The sequence below is a fragment of the Mauremys mutica genome, chromosome 5 (genome assembly GCF_020497125.1).
Source record: "Mauremys mutica isolate MM-2020 ecotype Southern chromosome 5, ASM2049712v1, whole genome shotgun sequence".
Classification (NCBI taxonomy): Eukaryota; Metazoa; Chordata; order Testudines; family Geoemydidae; genus Mauremys; species Mauremys mutica.
In genome coordinates this window covers 59,649,818-59,671,616 of record NC_059076.1, presented here as the reverse complement: position 1 = coordinate 59,671,616, position 21,799 = coordinate 59,649,818, and the positions used below count along the sequence as shown (strand labels likewise).

At 40.1% G+C, this 21,799-nt stretch overlaps 1 protein-coding gene across 2 annotated transcripts in view; it reads left to right on the top strand.

Annotated features, from left to right (window-relative positions):
- TTC29 (tetratricopeptide repeat domain 29) overlaps positions 1–21,799 on the top strand; it is a 199,393-nt gene that overhangs the window by 6,210 nt on the left and 171,384 nt on the right. For both annotated transcript variants that reach the window (XM_045019091.1, XM_045019090.1), the window contains exons 3-4: positions 98–195; positions 7,362–7,445. In XM_045019091.1, coding sequence (XP_044875026.1) covers positions 104–195; positions 7,362–7,445 — 176 coding nt within the window. In that variant the 5' untranslated portion in view covers positions 98–103. The remainder of the gene's footprint in view (positions 1–97; positions 196–7,361; positions 7,446–21,799) is intronic.

The following is a 21,799-nucleotide window of genomic DNA, read 5'->3' as shown; positions in this document are numbered from 1 at the left end:
AATGGAGAAAGACTGAAGAAGGGTAAGGGATCATTAGTCATGGGTCACAGGAAAGACACTATTATTTTAAATTTTATGTATATATATTTTTTTTTAGTTCAGAATGAGTACTTTGCCTCCTGTGCTGATACAGTGTCCAAAGAGATATCCCAGCCTCATAGAGCAGATGGTTTGCCCTTCAATAAAACTTGCAAGGTATGTGTGTCTCTTACTGACTTTTGGAAGACTAACACTTTTGTTGTAAATATGTTCAATCAGATATGTTAAAGAGAAGACAAATTATGGTTTGAGTAGTAGGGATATTTTAAAAAGCAAAAGTTTAAGACAAGAAAATCATCTTTTAGCAAAGTTATATGCACATAATGAATAAAAGGCAATAGGAAGCGCAAACTCGTCTTTTTAAGACAGAACAATAAAATCCAAATGATCTTCTTGTCATCTAAAATATAATATATTGAAAATGTCCATATTTGAATTGGCATCATCTAATCCACAAGGTTGCCTGCAGTTTCAGTAAAATTGTTAAATTCAATGAAGTTCCAAGATGCTACTTAGAGAATGAAGAAAAGCTTTCGAACAATCAGTTAAATATGTAAAGGCAGGAGAGATTAGTACCACCATTTTTCATTGGCATTATGATAGATTTCAAAAGAGCTCTATTCATGGTATACACCTTCTCCTAAATTTTCAGAAGAGTTCTTTCCTCTTAGTAGGTATTTCATTGCTAAATCTTTGAAAATGTAATCTTTTGGATTAAAAAAATAAGACTTTATCATTTTGACTTTGCATGGGAAGGAAGCATCCCTATATCTCTCAAAATATAATGTATACAAATTGTCATGAAAAAATTACCAACACTTGATAGGACTAAACCTATTCACCAGGCTGAAATACACCAGTGTCTCAAATCACACCCCATACCAAGTCATGTCTCCAGCTACCTGGTCTGCCATTAGTTAGTTGCTCCCCACTGCTTAGGTTTGAAGACCCTAGTCTACCACTGGTTGAGTACTGAGATCCCAATTAATGCTGCTCCCCACTCCAAATAAATCAGTTAATGTTGGGTCACAGTAAATTAATGGTAAGCAGCCCCATTTAACCTCCCACAAATCAATTAATTTTAGTCCTAAAAAGAGAGCTCTCTGGATTGAGAGATGCATCAAGGCTGAGGTTTTTCTTCCTCCTGGACCAGACTGCAGCATTTAGAGACTGAGAACAGGATGTAGTGAGCTGAGGAGCAGAGAGGCTCCAGCTGGCCTGAAGACCAGCAGTGGCGGGACTCTTGTTTGGTTTAGCAGAGAGCTCTTGTATGGGACAGTCCTTGTCATCATCCTCTAAACAAACAGAGAATTCTGTATGGGATAGATGTGGGGGGAAGGATGGATTGAAGCAGCTTCTTGCCAACCTAGCACAGGGCTCCTTGCTATTGCCACACCCTAGTAGAGTACTCTGTTGGGATGGTGGCAGTGAAGCTCCCCATACACAGAATCCTCTGTTGGGATAGTAGGTGCCTTTGCTGGCAGAGTAATTTTGATGTGGGCCCCATATCAACACATAGATCCCTTTGCTGTGATGGTTTGTCCCCGTTAGAATTCCTTCTGAGGGAGGCAAACTCCCAGTTCCCTCTGTGCCAGAAGGTAGGAGTAGCAGCACCCTCTGGTTATTTTAGTCCTAACAGTAGCAGCCCCTCTCCAGTCTAATGATAGCAGCAGCTTTGGAGCTGTCTCTTTGCAAGCTTCAAAAGATGTCACCACATTGGAAAAAATAACCCCAACTATACATACAACATGATGGGGGCTAATTTAGCTACAACGAGTCAGGAAAAAGATCTTGGCGTCATCGTGGATAATTCTCTGAAGATGTCCACGCAGTGTGCAGAGGCGGTCAAAAAAGCAAACAGGATGTTAGGAATCATTAAAAAGGGGATAGAGAATAAGACTGAGAATATATTATTGCCCTTATATAAATCCATGGTACGCCCACATCTCGAATACTGTGTACAGATGTGGTCTCCTCACCTCAAAAAAAATATTCTAGCACTAGAAAAGGTTCAGAAAAGGGCAACTAAAATGATTAGGGGTTTGGAGAGGGTCCCATACGAGGAAAGATTAAAGAGGCTAGGACTCTTCAGCTTGGAAAAGAGAAGACTAAGGGGGGACATGATAGAGGTATATAAAATCATGAGTGATGTTGAGAAAGTGGACAAGGAAAAGTTATTTACTTATTCCCATAATACAAGAACTAGGGGTCACCAAATGAAATTAATAGGCAGCAGGATTAAAACAAATAAAAGGAAGTTCTTCTTCATGCAGCGCACAGTCAACTTGTGGAACTCCTTACCTGAGGAGGTTGTGAAGGCTAGGACTATAACAATGTTTAAAAGGGGACTGGATAAATTCATGGTGGCTAAGTCCATAAATGGCTATTAGCCAGGATGGGTAAGAATGGTGTCCCTAGCCTCTGTTCGTCAGAGGATGGAGATGGATGGCAGGAGAGAGATCACTTGATCATTGCCTGTTAGGTTCACTCCCTCTGGGGCACCTGGCATTGGCCACTGTCGGTAGACAGATACTGGGCTAGATGGACCTTTGGTCTGACCCGGTACGGCCTTTCTTATGTTCTTATGTTCACAGTCTGAGTGACACAGGAGCACACCTGCTATGGCCACTAGCATTGGGACTCTATAGCAGATCAGTTGGATGCCTCCATTGCCTTCTGTTCCTGAAGCCTCACCCACAATTATTTCTCTTTCGTCCCTCTATCCCCATTGAACCTTTGCTTTCTGGTTCCAGCCATGCTCCCTTGCACCTCAGGCAGCCAGCTTCTTTACCTGTCTCAAACTCTCCAACAAGCTTATGTTATCCAGCTTCATCCAGATCTGAAACAGGCAGAGGGATAGGTGAAATGTTTAAGTACTTCAGTAGTTCACTTTAGAACTGCCTTCCGAGCCTCTGGCTGTGCACTGAGGCAGCCTTTCAGTGCAATCCGGCCCAATTCACGTCTTGCTGGAGCTGGGGCAGAGAAATGGGTCTGAATCATTTACTCTCTGTAGCTCAGGATTCCCTGAATCTCTCAGGATTCCCTGAGCAAGTCCTGTCTTGCCATTTTCCTTTGAACATTCCACCTTTCACAATGCCCATGCTCCCTTGGCATATACCTGCGCCCTCTATGTCTCTCCGACTTTGATTAATGTATCTTACCAGTAAATAACCTTTGAATAAATTCTGTTACTATTAACTATCAAAACAGTCCATGGTTGGTTTTACAAGCCTTTGTGTGATTTTTTTAAAGAACTGGATATGGGTATGTGGTGATTTTATTTTGGAAATTAAAGGGAATTTGTTATGGATGTAAGGAATCTGTTATCATGTTTGAGTATTATGATTGAGTGATAAATCATGGGAGTGTTAATGTTACTATAACTATTGATTTATTTGATATTTTGTGTCTGCACTGATACAAAATGTTGTTGAGAAACTGACTCTAAGTTACCAGTTTTTGAAGTGGGAATAAGATAAGATTTAAATTGTATTTATCATTCTTTATCTTTGCATGGTTCTGTTTTGTGTAATGTTACAAGGCTGATTTTTTATCTTTGTTGTATGTATAAAGAATGTTTTCAGTAAAAGAAATTAGATAATTTTGCTCTATAAACTGAGGAGGCAAACAATTGTAAAACAGCTGCTTCAAAATGCTAGCAAGTATGGATTGGTCATCAGTAAGAAGATGACAAAACTGATTTTTTTAAAATAAGAAATCAATTTAAAATTAAGTAGAAATCAACTTAAAGAGAAAGAAGATCTTTACATAATCTATTTATGAAATGCGGTGAGTCATGGCAACACTGAAGCTGATTGGTAAAACAAGTGACAACTTCTGGAAGAAAAAGGATAGTGATTCTTACCCAGTTTCACCTCCACCCCATCTCTCAGTTATGACAAAATGAAAATTCTAAATAAGTGCACATGGCACCTTGAAACAGACTTATAAGACATGGCCAGATAATTTTCACATTTATAATTTTTGTTGCTTTCAATTCTGATTGTTTAGAACACCCTAGTTAGAGCTTTATCCTTTTCCTATTTGGTAGTAATTGAATTGATTCTTGTGTTTTTATGGTGAATAAGCTAATATGGTTCTTCTGTCTTTTCTTTCTTGTTTGTGCACAAACATCATTGATGGTGTCAGCACAGGTCTGAGAGAAATGTTTATTTTTTTCCAGTAGCTTGAATTCTTTATGATTGATATCTGTCTTGGCAGCCCCTTTAATACACCACAAAACATTATAGGTCTTTTGTAAACAGTAGCTGATTTGTGAGAGGTGTGTGTGTTCAGTTCTTGGCTATGCTTAATTTTTTTTAACTCTGGAGCACATTCCTCCGTCAGATTAGAATAATTTTAAACCTCGACTACATGACAAGTGCCACTTTAAGCTTTGTGATTAATTTTTGATGTCTATAGAGTGTAGTGTTTAAAAAAAACCAAAAACATTCCTGAGGTGAGACAACAGACTTTCCATCCATCTCGCTGGAGATTATATTTAAATGGTGATTTAAATTAATTTTTGGCTAGATAATTGTGGTGCTTGAATATTGCCTCCTCTAGATATTTTCTGCCTTTTCTTTTTATTTGGAATGTCCCCAAGAGCAAGAGCGTTCCTTTTGCAGACCTCCTAAGGTGCATAGTTTCAGGGCATTTTGGTGGTGTCTAGCCAAAGAGTTTTTGTTTTTAATTACATAGTCATGTACTATTTCTGAAATACATATATATATTTTGTCTACGTTCTTGGCTAAACATGTAGTATCATGTAATACATCTTTTACATTATTGCACACTATTTGTATTGTTCTAATGGTCCATAATACCTTCATTGATTTAGACTCTTAGGTGTAGTCTGCAGACTTTGATTTTGGGTTGTAATTTAGATTATAGTTTGATAATTATGATTAATTATTTTCTTTCTAAGGTCTGTATTTTTATGTAACCAGTAGCACATTCTATGTGCATGGCCTTTCTTAGGTGCAATTGAGGAATGAGATAGTACACTATCAGGCTAATGTACTTTAAGTGAAGTTAAGGCAGCAATAGTTAAGTATGAGATGAATTTAAGTGGCCTGTATATGGCAGCAAATTTTCATTTTTTTTGTTTTTGTTTCCTACTTCATAGGGTTGCCAACTTTCTATTGCAGAAAACTGAACACCCTAGCCCTGCCCCTTTCCCAAGGCCACGCCCCTGCTCAGTACATTCCTCCTCTCTTGGTGGATCGCTCTCCCGCACCTTCACTCACTTTCACTGGGCTGGGGCAGAGGGCTGGGGTGCAGGCTCTGGCTGGGAATGCAAGCTCTGGGGTGCAGCTGGGATGAGGGGGTTGGGGTCCAGGAGGGGGTCCAGGCTGGGGGATGGGGCCAAGGGATTCAGGATGTAGGAGGGGGCTGCAGGTGGAGAAAGGGTGTTGGGATGTTGGAGGGGGTACAGGCTCTGGGCTGGGAGTGTGGGCTCTGGGTTGGGGCTGGGGATGAGGGGTTTGGAGTGCAGGAGCAGGCTCCAGGTTTGCAGGGGTTCAGGGCTGGAGCAGGGGGTTGGGGCTTCGGGTTGGGGCATGGGCTTACCTCGGGCGGTTCCCAGTCAGTGGGGCTAAGGTAGGCTCCCTGCCTGTTCTAGCACCGCGCTGCACCCTGGAAGCAGCCAGCAGGTCTGGCTCCTAGGCAGGGGAGCCAGGAGGTCCGCAGGCACACCACCCCCCCAGCTCCTATTGGCCACGGTTCCTGGCCAGTGGGAGTGTGGGGAGAGGACAGCACGTGGAGCCTCATCCTCTCCCTGCCTAGGAGCCAGACCTGCTGGCCGCTTCCAGAGTGCAGGTCGGTGCCAGGGCAGGTAGGGACTAACTTTCCTTAGACCCGCAGCACTGCTTACTGCACTTTTAACGGCCCGGTCAGAGCTGCCAAGGTCCTTTTTCAACCGGGTGTTCTGGTCGAAAACCAGATACCTGGCAACCCTACTACTTCAGTGTGGTATATTTTGTAAACACAGTTTATTATGTACATATACATGATTTTTGTGGCCTTTCTCTGGCATTCATAGAGTAGTAGGCAACACTGCAAAATGTTATCCAGATGTCCATATAATTATGGAAAAAATATGTCAGAGGGAGAGGATGCAATGAGGTAATTATAGACTGCAGTGTAATACATATCCACAAAGGGGCAGAGTTATGGATTTACATACAACAGTGCTTAACCTTGCAATTTTAGTGTTCTCGTCTCATAGTTTTTTATTGAATAAAAGTTAATTCACATTACTGCTATAAAAGTAATATCCTCTAACGTGATGCTCTCAGGGTACGTCTACACTTACCTGCCGGTTCGACGCGGAGAGTTCGACTTTTTGGAGTTCGAACTATCGCGTCTGATCTAGACGCGATAGTTCGAACTCCGGAAGCGCCGCGGTCGACTCCGGTACTCCACCTCGGCAGAAGGAGTTGGCGGAGTCGACGGGGGAGCCGCGGAGTTCAACCCCGCCGCGTCTGGACGGGTGAGTTGTTCGAATTAGGGTACTTCGAATTCAGCTACGCTATTCACGTAGCTGAATTTGCGTACCCTAATTCGAACCCCCTTCTTAGTGTAGACCAGGCCTTAGTATATATAAGAAGTCCTCATTGCTTTTATGGTCAGTACACAGTGCCTTTGCAATGCCAGGGCCTTTGTTATGTATGGGATTGGAGGCACAATTAAAGAACTGAAATATTGGCTGAAATTGAATTGTCTGTCAATCCAACATCCAACCTTAGCACTAGATCAGAACACACTGAAGTCAATGGGAATCTTTTTGGTGACTTCAGTAGGTTTGGGCCAGGCCTTTAATGAAGGTCACCCATTAGGATATGCTCTTGAGATTTTTAGATAGGTAAAATTGTCTCTGAGCCTAGATTACACTACGCAGTATATATGTGAGTAAATTTTGTTTTTAAAGAGTCTAGAGTTTGACATTTTGCCTAGTCTATGCTGTCAAGACAAAAATGTAATGATTCCATTTTGGAAAAAAGTTTGAGTCTAGGGGGGTGCTAAACGCTGGTTTACCTAACAAAGAACTCTGTAGTGTATATAGAACCATTGGATAACTGGGTCCCTAAATACCAAAGCCAACTCTGCTTCCCTGCAAAAATAAAGATTTGAATAGCTACAGACCAAAAAGTTAAATGTGATACTTGTAGGTGTTTATAAAATGTGTCTGATACATTACTTTGTCAATATTTCAGTATTTATCTGTCTCTGTGTGGCAATGGTAATACATTATACATGCTGCAGACGTCTACTTTAGCACCTCACAGTGTTTCTTTTAATTTTTTTTCATTTAAATTTAGGATTCATTTGATCAAAGACAAAGATGCCATAGATCATTATTTGGCGATGAATATCAAAGGGTTGTCAAAACAAGAGGCTGCTGCGTAAGTATGGCCTTTTTGAGGCATTTTAACATACAGTAAGTTTATTGTTTCCTTTGTTTCTAGTCATCGTATTCAATAAAATCTGAAGTTCCCCAGGCCTTACACCTTCCTGAGTGGAACTTGGAACTTTAAAATAATGTTTCACTTCTACTGATCTTATGTCTATCAAAGCATTTAATCCTATGGTTTTATTTAATTTTCATTTTTACTGAGGTTATATCACATTTCAAACATTATAGCTAGGATTGTGTCAGTAATTATATTTGAAATCATCTTAAAAAAAAGAAGCCCATGTGGAAACATCTCCTATGGGTCTGAAGTTTTGTGAACGAAAAATAAATGTTCTTGTAATACTGAATTAACATCTAGCCAATACTCACCTCCAAATGCTGATTTTAAGATGCAGCATTTCATATACCATTAATTCTTCAAAAAGCTAATGAATTAAAGCATACTAGATACATTTTTATTTCTTACTGCTGGGATATTTACATTTAAAAGTTACAAAAGACTACACTTTTTCTGCAGTGCTTTATCAGATCTGGGATTTGGCTCCATCAGAATTAATGAAGGGATCCTAAAAATTTGGAATTACTAGTAGCTTAAAGTGGGATTTATTTCTTTCAGTATTTAAATAATAAAAAGATGCCTCTACAAAGTTAATTAACTAATAATATTGGAACATAACCCCATCAGTGTTAAAACAATCCCTCAATCCAACAGGAGTTGGCCAGATACCCATATTAAAAAAACAAAAGTACTTGTCTCCTCTTCTACATTTCAGGAACATACCCTCAGCTCTGTCTCAACACTCTGGCAAATGCATGTCTTTTGCAGCATGCCGTGAAGGTTCCCAAATTCAGGCTATTTCTGACCAACGAAACACTTATGTGGAAACACTTATTTTTGGTTGAATACAATAGCCATAGAAATAGATATTTTTGATTATTGAGGGGTGGAGATACATCTTTCCACTAAAACTTCCTGGAGAAAACACAAGAGATTTTATTTATATCCTTTGGTGCTTCAAACCATGTTGTTCCATCCCAAGAGCCTGACTGACAAGAGAATATTGGAAGCTTCCAATGAGACTGGAGAGACAAAGCCTGGGAAAGTTGGATGCCACTAATTGCTGATGGACTGTTTCTCCCAGGAGCTGGCAGGTTGTCATGTTAAAAAGCAGAAAGTATGTGGATCCATTTTAAACCTTGTAGTAATATCTTATGTCTGAAGATGACACAAGGCATACGTCGTATTTTGGAGAAATTTAGAAGGGGGTCTGAATATTAAGAATCCACATGCCTACTATTTCTAATGATGACTTCAGGCCTAAAGCCTGGTACAGATTTAAGAAGAAAAGGCCCAGTAAGCAAATAAACTGTTGGGTTAAATTGTAGCATCCAACAAAGGGTTGGAGGAAGCATCTTATTTGTTGGGGTTTTTTTAGATGTCCCTACTTATTCCATCAATCCTTGTCTGAATCTCTTCACTACATTTCTTCTCCTCTGAGTATCTTAGAATCCCCTCTTCTCTTTCCCCCTCTCCCTCTGTCGTCCATATAAGTGCACACATCAATCGCTGTCTTTCTCTGTCTGTCTCTCCCTCTTTCACACACATGGGTAGTCCTTATCCTTCTCATTCTCTCACAGCTTCCAGGAATGGGGTGTCACCAGGAGAGCCTTCACAAAAACTAGGGAGGATATCACTTGTAGGAGGATGCCCTGGCTAGAAGAAGGGCCAGAGCCAGGAGGGTTTGGAGAACCCAGCAATGGGAAAGAAGAGTTGCTACTGAGCCAACAGGGAGGACATACTCCTCAGATGGCTTTGCCTGCACAGTTCAAAGCATTGGAGTTTTCTAGCTCTTTGTTTTCTTAGTGGGTGGAATGGAGGTAGGGGAGAGATCACCAGTGATTGAACTGACCTGTCTAGAACTCTGAAGCTGTTCAGTTTTCAAACATGTTTTTCTCAGTAGTGTTTGAGTTTGACTCGTCTGGTGTTAATGGGGGAACTTTTTCAACCAGCAGAATAAATATTGCTACTTTTGTTTTTCATGAAATCAGACTTGTTTTTGATGAAGCCACTCACATTTGCCAGGTGACTCAATAATTGACTTTTTTGATTGTTGACCTTCCTTATCTGTTCCTGAATCTGGGGCTTTTTGTTTGCCCTCTACTTTTGTTCCTAAAGTTAACTCTGGTTTGTGTTAACAAGCTTATTGTATTGCCATTTCCCCCCCACTCTAATTCAGGGTACTCACTTTGAACATGCACACAATGATTAATTTAGGATTGTAAGATACGTGTTACCGAATGTTTTTGTGTTTTTTGTGCCACTTTGTAGGTTGTCTGGATCTAAAAATCTGTAGGTGGGGGCTAGTGCTGCTAGGGTGGTGGTGCTGAAATGGGCAGGTGGTTTGGGGAGGAGTCTGTTATGTGGGTGGGGTAGTGCTGCTGGGGTATAGTAAGTAGGGCTGCTGCTGTTGAGTGGTGGTGGGACTGCTGCGAAACTGGGTAGGATCTGGTGATGGTGCTGCTCATGGATGCTGTAGGCTTCTCTTTTCTCATGCCCTCTATTGCTTGACTATATAGTGCTCAGCTTCGGGAGTGGGGAAGCACTGCTCCCACCCACCTCCTTGCCTCCTGAGCCAGGGAGGGGAAAGCTCCAGTGTAATGATGTTAGGAGTGAAGAGGGCATAGCAGTAGAAGGAGGCAGGTGTGAACTCCCCCTACCTCTCCTTCCAGGCCACTACTGGGTGTAAGGCCTGGTCTACGTTATGAGGTTAGGTCGAATTTAGCCACGTTAGGTCGATTTTATAATGAATGCGTCTACACAACCAACCCCATTCCGCCAACCTAAAGGGCTCTTAAAATGGATTGCTGTACTCCTCCCTGACGAGAGGAGTAGTGCTAAAATCGACCTTCCTGGGTCTAATTTGGGGTAGTGTAGATGCAATGCTGTGCAATTTGATGGCATTGGCCTCTGAGAGCTATCCCACAGTGCTCCAATATGACTGCTCTGGACAGCACTTGCAACTTCAATGAACTAGCCAGGTACACTGGAAAAGCACTGGGAACTTTTGAATTTAATTTCCTGTTTGGTCAGTGTGGTGAGCTTAGCAGAACAGGTGACCATGCAGTCCCAGAATCGCAAACGGACTCCAGCATGGAGTGAACGGGAGATACTGGATCTGATGCAGTATGGGGAGAAGAATCTGTGCAGGCCGAACTCCGATCTAGCAGAAGAAATGCTAATATATATATGCCAAAATCGCACTGGGCATGGTGGAGAGAGGCTACACCAGGGACACACAGCAGTGCCGTGTGGAAATTTAAGGAGCTCAGGCAAGCCTACCAAAAGACAAAGGAGGCAAATGGTCGCCCCGGTTCAGAGCCCCAAACATACCGCTTCTATGCCATTCTAGGGGGGGACTCTATCAGTACCTCAACACTCTCCATGGACACCTGCAAGGTGGCAGCCTGACGCAACACAGATGAGGATTTTGTGGATGAGGAAGAGGAGGAGGAGAATGCACAGCAGGCAAGCGGAGAATCCATTCTCCCCAGCAGCCAGGACTTTTTCCTCACTCTGGAGCCAATACCCTCCCAGGGCCTATTGTTCCTGGACCCCGAAGGCAGAGAAGGCACCTCTGGTGAGTGAACATTTATAACAACACTATAGGGGTAAAAAGCAATTGTGTTTAATGTTTGATTTGCCCTGAAGAATTGGGATGCATTCACGGCCAGTACAGCTAATGGAAAAGTCTGTTAACATGTCTGGGGATGGAGCGGGAATCCTCCAGGGACATCTCCGTGAAGCTCTCCTGGAGGTACTCTGAAAGCCTTTGCAGAAGGTTTCTGGGAGGGCTGCCTTATTTCATCCTCCACGGTAGTACACTTTACCAATCATTGCAGCACAAAGCATGGCAGTGAATGGTCCTGGGTTTTGGTCTCATTCATGCAACATTTGGTCTTTATCTTTCTGTGTCAGTCTCAGGAGAGTGATATCATTCATGGTCACCTGGTTGAAATAGGGGAAGTTTTGTAAGAGAACAGTAATCCCCTCTGTTTGCTGATCCCTGACACATCAGATCCCGGGCATGCTTGGCTGTTTGTGCTTGGCTAAAAGGGATCATCCCGGAGAATAGCCACAAGGGCGGGGGAGGGGTGTGCTGCACATCCACCCCAAAACCACAGCCCCTCCATTTAAATGGCAACTGTAGCCCCTCCTTTTAAATGGCAAACACAACAGGCATTGGATGCTATGGGAAAGGAGGGCGCTGCAGTTTGAAAACATTCCCATATTTATGAACTCGGAAGATGCCAACCCCACATACCCTTTGGCTTACCATGGCTGCCTGCAAACCGAATTCTGTTGCCAAGCCATGCATGATGTCACTATACCAGCAGGCCCTCAATATAAAAGGCAAAATGCGACCTTGTACCTAAAACACATGTGCTGTCTGCTGTGAATTGCTTGATTCACTGTGAAAGTCTCCCTTTTGTTCTCATAAATGTATCTGCTTAAAAGTACTCTCCCTTTTTTCCACCCCTGCAGCTGCAAATGCTTCTGTGCTCCCTGAATCAACTTCGTCCCTGAGGTTATCACAGACTAGAAGGCAAAAAAAACGCGCTTGCGGTGACATGTTTTCAGAGCTCATGCAATCCTCCCGCACTGAGAGGGCACAACTGAATGCATGGAGGCATTCAGTGGCAGAGGCTAGGAAAGCATACAGTGAGCGTGATCAGAACATGCAGGAGGAGATGCTGAGACTAATGGGGGAGCACATGGACATCATGAGGCTTCTGGTGGAGATGCAGGAAAGGCAACTAGAGTACAGACCACCACTTCAGCCATGCACTCCTTGCCAAGTTCCATATCTTCCTCACCCAGAAACCCAAGAACGCGGGGCGGGAGGCTCCGGGCACCCTGCTACTCAACTCCAGGGGATGGCCCAAGTAACAGAAGGCTGTCATTCAAACAGCTTTGATTTGTAGTGTAACTACAATAAGCAATGTGGCCTTGTCCTTCCCCACCCCACCCTGTTATCAAACCCTTTATACACCCCGGCTTCCTTTTACTAGTTAGCGTTGTCAGTGATCTCAAGTATTTTTTAATAAATAAAGAATGAATGGATTCAGAACAATAGGGACTTTTTTTTCCTGTGCCAGCTGTGGTCAAACGGGGAGGGGGATTAGCTTACAAGGATCTACATTCACCAAAGGAGGTGGGTTTGCATCAAGGAGAAACACACACAACTGTCACATCGTAGCCTGGTCAGTCATGAAACTGTTTTTCAAAGCCTCTCTGATGTGCAGAACACCTCGGTGTGCTCTTCTAATTGCCCTTGTGTCTGGCTGTTCAAAATTGGCCACCAGGCGATCTGCCTCCATCTCCCACCCTGCCATAAACATCTCCCCCTACTCTCACAGATATTATGGAGCACACAGCAAGTAGCAATAACAATGGGAATATTGCTTTCGCTGAGGTCTAACCTACTCAGCAAACAGCGCCAGTGCCCTTTTAAATGTCCAAAGGCACATTCTACCACCATTCTGCACTTGCTCAGCCTATAGTTGCTCAGCCTTACTGCTGTCCAGGCTACCTGTGTACGGCTTCATGAGCCATGGAAGCAAGGCGTAGGCTGGGTCTCCAAGGATAATTATTGGCATTTCAACATCGCCAATGGTAATTTTCTGGTCTGTGAAGAAAGTCCCTTCTTGCAGCTTTCCGAACAGCCCGGATTTCCGAAAGATGTGAGCATCATGCACCTTTCCCGACCATCCTACATTGATGTTGGTGAAATGGGCCTTGTGATCTACCAGTGCTTGCAACACCATTGAGACGTACCCCTTGTGGTTTATGTACTCTTTGACAAGGTGCTCCGGTGCAAAGATAGGGATATGCGTTCCATCTATCACCCCACCACAATTAGGGAACCCCATTGCAGTAAAGCCATCCACTATGACCTGCACATTTCCCAGAGTTACTACCCTTCTTAGCAGAAGGGTATTGATTGCCCTGGCTACTTGGATCACAGCAGCCCCCATGGTAGATTTGCCCACTCCGAATTGATTACTGACTGACTGGTAGCAGTCAGGCATTGCAAGCTTCCACAAGGCTATCGCCACTCACTTCTCAACTGTCAGGGCAGCTCTCATCTTGGTATTCCTGTGCTTCCGGGCAAGGGAAAGCAACTCACAAAGTTCCATGAAAGTGGCCTTACTCATGCAAAAGTTTCGCAGCCACTGGGAATCATCTCATACCTGCAACACTATGCGGTCCCACCAGTCAGTGCTTGTTTGCCGGGCCCAGAATCGGCGTTCCACTGTACCAACCTGCCCCACTGCCGCCATGATATCCCAGTTGCCACATCCCATGCTTTCAGGAATGTCTGTATCCATGTCTTCGTGACAATCTTCCTTGTGCTGGCGGCTCCTAGCTAGGCTCTGCATATACTGCAGGATAATGTGCAAGGTGTTTACAATGCTCACAAAAGCAGTGTGCGGCTGAGTGGGCTCCATGCTTGCTGTGCTATGGCATCCGCATGGATAACCCAGGAAAAAAGGTGTGAACGGATTGTTTGCCATTGCTTTCAAGGAGGGAGGGTAGGGAGACTGACGACATGTACCCAAAACCACCTACGACAATGTTTTTTCCCCATCAGGCATTGGGAGCTTAACCCAGAATTCCAATGGGCAGTGGGGGCAGTGGGGACTGTGGAATAGCTACCCACAGTGCACCATTCCATGAGTCGATGCTAGTCAGGGTATTGAGGACACACTCTGCCGACCTAATGCACTTAGTGGGGTCACGCACAATCGACTGTATAAAATTGGTTGCTGAAGATCAACTTAAATAAAATCGACCTAATTTCGTAGTGTAGACATGCCCTAAGCTACTGCAAGATTTTTGTTGCTGTCAGCAATTTGATGTGATCCATTGAGCCAACCTCCTTATGACCCACTTTTGGGTTGTGTCCCACTGTTTGAGAATTGTTGGCCTATTGTGTAAATTCATTTACATTTTAAATGGCTTTTTTCTTTATTTGTATATTTTGAAAATCTTTTTTACAGAAAATGGAAATTTGCAAGCAAAAGTTGTATCCTTTCATAACAAAAGAAGTTCAGCTTTAAGGCTCTGTATCCTAAACCCCCTTCTGATGTGGTGCTTGTTTAAATATGTTTTTTTTTCTATCTGAATAATTCCTCATAATCTTACTTGTCATGACCAGGATTCAGTGTTTATTAAGTAACTTTCAAAAAGAGAATTTGATACCTAGAGACACACATTCTTTTTGGTCAGATGAATGCAATCTCTGAATTTCAGGTCTGGCATACATGTGATTTAGCGTAATTAGGCAGTGATCTAAAAAATAGAACTGTGGGGGGAGTGAATGCTTTACCTTTCCTATAGAAACTTCTCTGTGCAGTTGTGTAATGTGAAAGGTTTTTCTTGAAAAGGTTAAAAAAAGTTCTAATCAACTTCTGTACATTATGTAGAACTTCATTTTCTAAACTCTGCAAAAGAAAGTTTCATATTTAATGGGAAATCATGAATTATTCCATTTATTATCTACTTCCTCCTTTCAAAGACATGATCTGGATAAAAGGCGGGGTGAATAATTTCAAAAAATACAATACATTTTTAATGGGAAGGTGCAAACTACAGATTCTCATGACTATTAGCAAGTGTAGAGGAAACAGAATTTTACTTGCAAAAACTCATCAAACTCTTGCAAAGATAAAATACATGACACACTTTAATAAAAAAAAGAACACAGTGAGCTGAAGTTTTTCTTTTTTATGTGACTTGTTGTTTTTACTAAATTTGGTCTTACAGTTTTCTAGAGCTTTTATTTCTCAGTAGTACAACAATATTTTCTGCTGAAGAAAACGTACAAGGTATACACAATTGAGTTCTATTTTTGAAACAGAGTGCAAAGGTAAAGCATAGATCTATAATATACAAAAAAGAGAGTGAAATATAAAAAGACAATTGAATTTGCTTTGAGACAATCAAGACTTTCTAATAATTCTCATAGTGATTTTGATTTGTATAAGACTCTTGTTTGTTTTCCCCTTCATTTAACTTCTGTCTTGTTTATAGGTCCTTAGACTGTGAGCATCTTGGGATAGGGACTGTCCTTCTTGAATGGTGTGATCATAAACAAATATCATATACTGCGGGTTATAGGAATTGAATAGTAACTATGTGATAATAAAACAGGAGTACTTGTGGCACCTTAAAGACTAACAAATTTATTTTAAATTTATTAAGTTATTAAGGTGCCACAAGTACTCCTGTTTTTTTTGCGGATACAGACTAACACGGCTGCTACTCTGAAATATGTGATAATAAATACTTAGCACTTATATAGTGCTTTCCATTTTCAGAGCATTTTACAAAAGTTAACTAATCCACAGCAACCCCTTGAGCAGGTGTAGTAGGTAAGTAATAGTACCATTATCCCTGTTTTCATACACATTATATTATCATTCTGAAAGAGCTTACAGTCTAAGACAAAAGACAACAGATGGATACGGACAGATGGGGGAGTACAAGGCGACAGTGAGAAAATGAGTATAATAAGCACTGTACAGTTTTACGTATAGTGAAAGAAAAGTACAGGGAGGTTAAATGACTTGTCTCAAACCACACAAAATGTGAAAGATGTAGCTGAGATTAGAACCTGGAAGTTCCTGGCTCCCAGCGTTGTATTCAGTCCATTAGGTACAATATTAATTAACACAAAAGAATTAAGAAATCCATAATTTTGGTAAGCAACGATATATAACAGAGGTGGCCAAACTGTGGCTCGTGAGCTGCATGCAGCTCTGTTACAATTAAAGTGTGGCTCCCAGAGACCCCCGTCCCCGCCCCTTCTCTGCCTACCAGACTGAGATGGGGGAGCTCGGGGCTTCTGCCCTGTGGCGGGGTGGTGGGGCTAGGGGCTTCTGCCAGAGATGACTGGTGCCTGCTGAGAGGAGAGTGGGGGACACAATTTAAAGGTTTGACTCCCCCAACAGCTTGAGCCATGCTCCCCGAGGCACACACCCGCTCTTTCCCTCAGCAACCCCTCCCTTCAGCTCCCAGGTGTTAGCTCTGCATGGAGAGGCAGCGGCAAAGAAGCTGGGAGCTGCAGGGAGGGGTGTCTGCTTTAACTCCTTCGGGATAGGCAGCAGCGAAAGCAGTGACTCTCACTGCAGCTCCAACCTGTTTGCCACTGCCTCTATCCAAGGCGCAGCTCCCAACATGCTGGCTCCAGCAGCTGCCGTGCAGAGAGGGGCCCTGGCAGCACCATGTTACCAAGCAGGGCCAGCAAACTCTGGCAAAAACCTGGAAGAGCAGATGATCCCATGTGTCCCCCTCCAACATTGTCTCTGGCTTCAGCCCCCGTGGGGAAGGGGGTCTTGTCGGGGCTGAAGCCCTGAGCCCCAGCAAGCACACCCCAGCTCTCAAAGGGTCAGTAAGTTTGGCCACCCCGATCTGTAACAAAATTCGGATGCAACACCACAAGTTAGAATTAATTTTGATTAATGAACATCCCTGAATTCCAGGAAAATGAGAAAAAAATCATTATATTCTGAAAAGAATGTAAGTTACTGTGAATTCCTACTTGCCATTTAAAAATCAACAAAGATCATAGAAAATCAACAAAAATCAACAAAGAGAATAACATTTTCTCTGACAGTGCCTGAAATATTCGCTAAAGATCACTGGTACATGTTGTGGTGCACAAAGAATATTTTCCTATGCTTATCACTTTTACCTTTAATTGTTCTGCTTTTAAAGCATTTATATTTAGGGACAGAATATATCAAAAATACATTTCTAAATGTATATTTCCATTTACTTGTATTACTGATGATTTTTAATTATTACAGGAATTGTATTCATTTGAAAACATTTCTTCAGTATCATCCTTTGATGTTTATAATTGATGAACTTTTCTATTCTTGTAATGTTAAAGAGGCAGTGTGCCTTTAAATAAAAGGAATAGAGGCAGCTATATGTATTCATTAAAGAATTCTCACCGACACTCATATTTTTACGTTAGGGTATTTCAAATTTTATATTTGAATTGCAACAAAACACAAAATAAATGACTTAATCCTCAACCTTGCTGACTAAAAATATCTGATTTGGAGGTTAATTATCTATTGCTACTTAGTGGGATCTACTATACTTTCTAGTCTGCTATTTAATGAGAATTAATATACTCTGCAATTTAAAGTATTACTATCCAGTAAGAATTTAATGAAAGGGAAATATTTTAAGCAGCCAGGATGAACGAGAATGACAGGGGAAAGAGTCTCTGGTATTAGTTAAATAACACTGGGTCAGTTCCAGCCTCCAGTGATAATATATGGGACACACTGGCCCTTTAAGCCTCAATCCAGCAAAACACTTAGGATGTGCTTAGCTTTAAGCATGTGGGCAGTCCCACTGAAGTCAGTGAGATTACACGCATGCTTGAAGTTAGGTATGTACTTGAGTGCTTTGCTGGATTGGGGCCTAAATGAACGGTCCTGTGACTTGCAAGGGTATGTGTACATGGTTTTATACCCATCTGACATGACTTTAAGCATTACAGTCTGAGATATTTGTTGAATTGGTGAAATATTTCAGTTTTACATATGTATAGGCAGTCAAACTAAATCACTGCAATAATTCTACTTTTTGGTTAAGTATTTAGATAAGTTTTTGTATCTTCAAGAATGCACAACAAAAAAGTGTACCTTTATTTTAGCAGCAATTCACTACTGTGTGTTATGGAATTCTTCATTCTTAGGAAGAATTGTCTATAACTGACTTATAGGTATTTTCCCTTTTGATTCTTATGAGTGGAATCCTGAAGGTTTTAACAATGCAGCATTTTTGGTTTTATGAATTTTCCAAATAGCATTCTTTATTATTACTTAAGCTATATACTTCTAAAATGTTAATGGAGTGGTTCTGTTTTCACATCTTCATTTGTATATGTAAATATGTTTGTATATATACTCAGACATACAGACAATGCCTCATGCTTCATAAATCTCAAAGTATATCTAAGTATTGAAACATTTAGAGTCATTTTGGGATTTTTTTAAACAATTTATTTGTAATAAGCAAAAATATCTTGGTTTTTTTCAGGATTTTGGATGTTAATCTGTATGATAACTTTATTGCCAGATGTTGACTTGCTTGCTAAAGAAAGAAACCGAGTTTAGGTGTGAAGAATATAATTAGGCTTGGAAGAATTCAGATTAATTTTTTTATAATTTTGATAGATGATATCAATTTTCATTTTATCTATTTAAATTTCTATAGGTGCAGGAAATTATGAAGGGGGAATAATTATTTAATGATAGTAGATTTGAGAGTCAAAAAGTTAGAGCTTTATAACCATTAAAACACAAATTGTCAACATCACGTCAAAATATAAAAAAGTAAATACCTTAAATTAAACTCTAACATGTTCAAAAGAGGCATTTTTTCTTTGCCTATCTGTAAATTTCAATTATTATTGATTGATAGAAATTTTATTTTCTCAGTTTTGTGTGTATGGTGAAGTCAGCATAATTAATACACTGTGCAATAATGTTACATTATAATAATTATGCCTTTTTAGTAAACTGTATATTATCATTGCTTTCTGCATGTAATCCTGTGTTTTACTAACTACAGTAGACTGTTTAGAAAAATTGCCAGCTGACATTTTCTTGTGTTTTTTTTATTAAATACCAAAGACCTAGAGATATGAGGCCTGACATGGAAATGCTATCAAATGAGAATGGTAGTATTTTTCACCCACTTTGCTGAGGTGTAATTGACTACCCAAGGTGTGAGCTGTGGGGAATCAGGACCATTAAAAGTGTCTCTGCCACAATATATTTTTAATGTGATTATTTTAATACAAGTGTAATTCTTTTTGCCTCTTAAAATGCAAATGGTAAAATAAATCAAAAATAGGTTAACAAATGTGAAACGGTCTAATCTACATCATCTACTGCAAGGAAATTTGAAAAGTTAAAGCAAAATATCTGGGACTATATTGAACTGAATTCAGAGAATTATTTAATGTTTTTTAAAAGTACAATAGAATAACAAGAGAAATACCATGATTTGGGCAATTTACTACAAGTTTCCTTGAGTTTGTAACATTGGTGCAACTTAATAACCTCATTTTATACTGGTTCAGGCAGATCAGAAAAGGCTTATGGGTTTAAGACAGATCTTCTGCATCACATGAGCATTACACAAGCATTTCTTTAGGTGCTTTTAAATTTTTTATTTTTTTTATACAGAGAAAAAGGTATAAATAGCTATACAATGTAAGAAAGTTAAAATGATTATAACATTAAATGTAAATCTGAAATCTTACTAAAATACCTTGTGTTTTAAAAGTAGCAGTGCCTTTTAAGTTTGCATATCCGTTTTTTGTAGCTGCTACCATATGTGTGATAACATAAGGTGCATGAATATATAATTTTTTTTGTTAATGCAAAATAAACAGCTATTGCAGAGTAATCTCCTAATTTTCAGAAGTCACTGGTAGCTTCTGAAGATGCTCAACACTTTGACAATCAAACCATGATATACTATATTTCAATAACTGCTAGAGCAGGCTAAGGGCAAAATTCCCAATCAGATCTACCCGCTGGATCTCAATCCCAATATTCTCCTTATCCTACATAAATGGACAATCCATTGACATCATCAGGCTTCTATCAGTGGGAGATTGAAGCATGTATGGACAGATAAAGGGTAGACTCAGAATTGTATGAATTTGTGTTAAGAATTCTGCCCTTAATCTGTTGAACTTTATATATTGAGAAACAAAAACAACAAAATCAAAATAAACTACATTGTCTAAAAATAAAAGCATTGTTTGGAAAATTGCTTTTAAAATGCTCATCTATGTTCTAAATTTAGCAAAAACAATTTTTAAGTTCATGTTTTCAAAAATGCTTTCTGAAATCTTGTTTAGTTTTTTTTTCACACATTTTCTAGGTGATCACTCGCCAGAAAAGCAAAACCCATGTTTGTTTATCTTAATATTACAGTCTTTGCAATTAAACATAGTTTGTGAATCATCTGATAAAGAATAGTGCATGCTTATACTGTGCTATGTCCACATGGTACTATAGCTTGCCCAACAGTGCATGCAGTATTTGCAGGTTTTGACGGTCATTCTATTTGTGTGATATTGAAAACAGTAGTCTAATTCACAATCAGTGTATGAAGTGCAGCTCTGCTGACTTCATTAGAGTTGTTCCGATTTATCCTCACAGTGTATTTGAACCAACATTTGCACTTTTCTTTTGTTCTGAAGTAGTATGTTGTTGCAGTGGAAGTTGCTTGATTAACATGATCTGACTGCAGTTCTGCTAGATTTCCAGTAGATGCCCCCAGAGACCATTCAACCTATTGAAAAATTGTTATTACAGTTAGAATCAAAGTTCATTTTTTTTTCTACCTGACTCAAAGTGAGTCTTGAAGTGGCCTAAATGTTGACAGGAAGCCTCAAACCAGAATGGATAGAATGTATACAAATGAGGTTTATAGTTAAATAATAACATCTTACTATGGAGTAAGATTCACTAGGGTCAACATAAATTTATTTAAAAAAAAAAAGCAGAATCATCAGGTAAAAGTTCACAAGTAGCTTTAAAAAATCACTGAACTATGTGTTGGATATTTTATGTCAATTGATAACTAATTGTCAATTATTGAAAACATGATCAATTTGATTTAGTATCTCTGTTTATTCCTGTGCACTACATAATGTTATAATGAAATATATGCTGGAATATAAACAATAATGTTGGTGGGCATCGTTAATTCATCTTAAAACGTAGTCAGAAGATTACCTCCCTTGTCTCCACTACATCCATGTTAAAAAGTAACATGCTTTACAGTGTTTGGGGAAAAGAACACTGGCATTTTCAACAGGAATCATGTTGATAATTGTAACAATTTCAGTATAATTGTCAAATGATCCCTTAGATTACATTAGTAAAATTTATCCCAACAATGTGAATTTAAGACCATTATAACTCATGCATGATCCGTTTATAAATACTTTACAGTAATTTAAAGGGGCAAAAATATTATGCTGCTCCATACAGTACTTTTTATCCTTTAAGTGTAACTTTTTGTCCTATAAACTAGTGTTATTTTTTAGTATACTGTAGTTGAAATGTTATTATTGTAGATAGGCTTGCTACTGGTACAATATACAGTTATACAATTATCTTTCCCTGAGAAGAACTATATATTAAGTACAGTGAGGTCACTCCAGCTGTAATTTAGTTTCTTTTTCTTTTAGTTAATTGGCATAGCCTTTTGCTAGAAAATTGGTGACATAA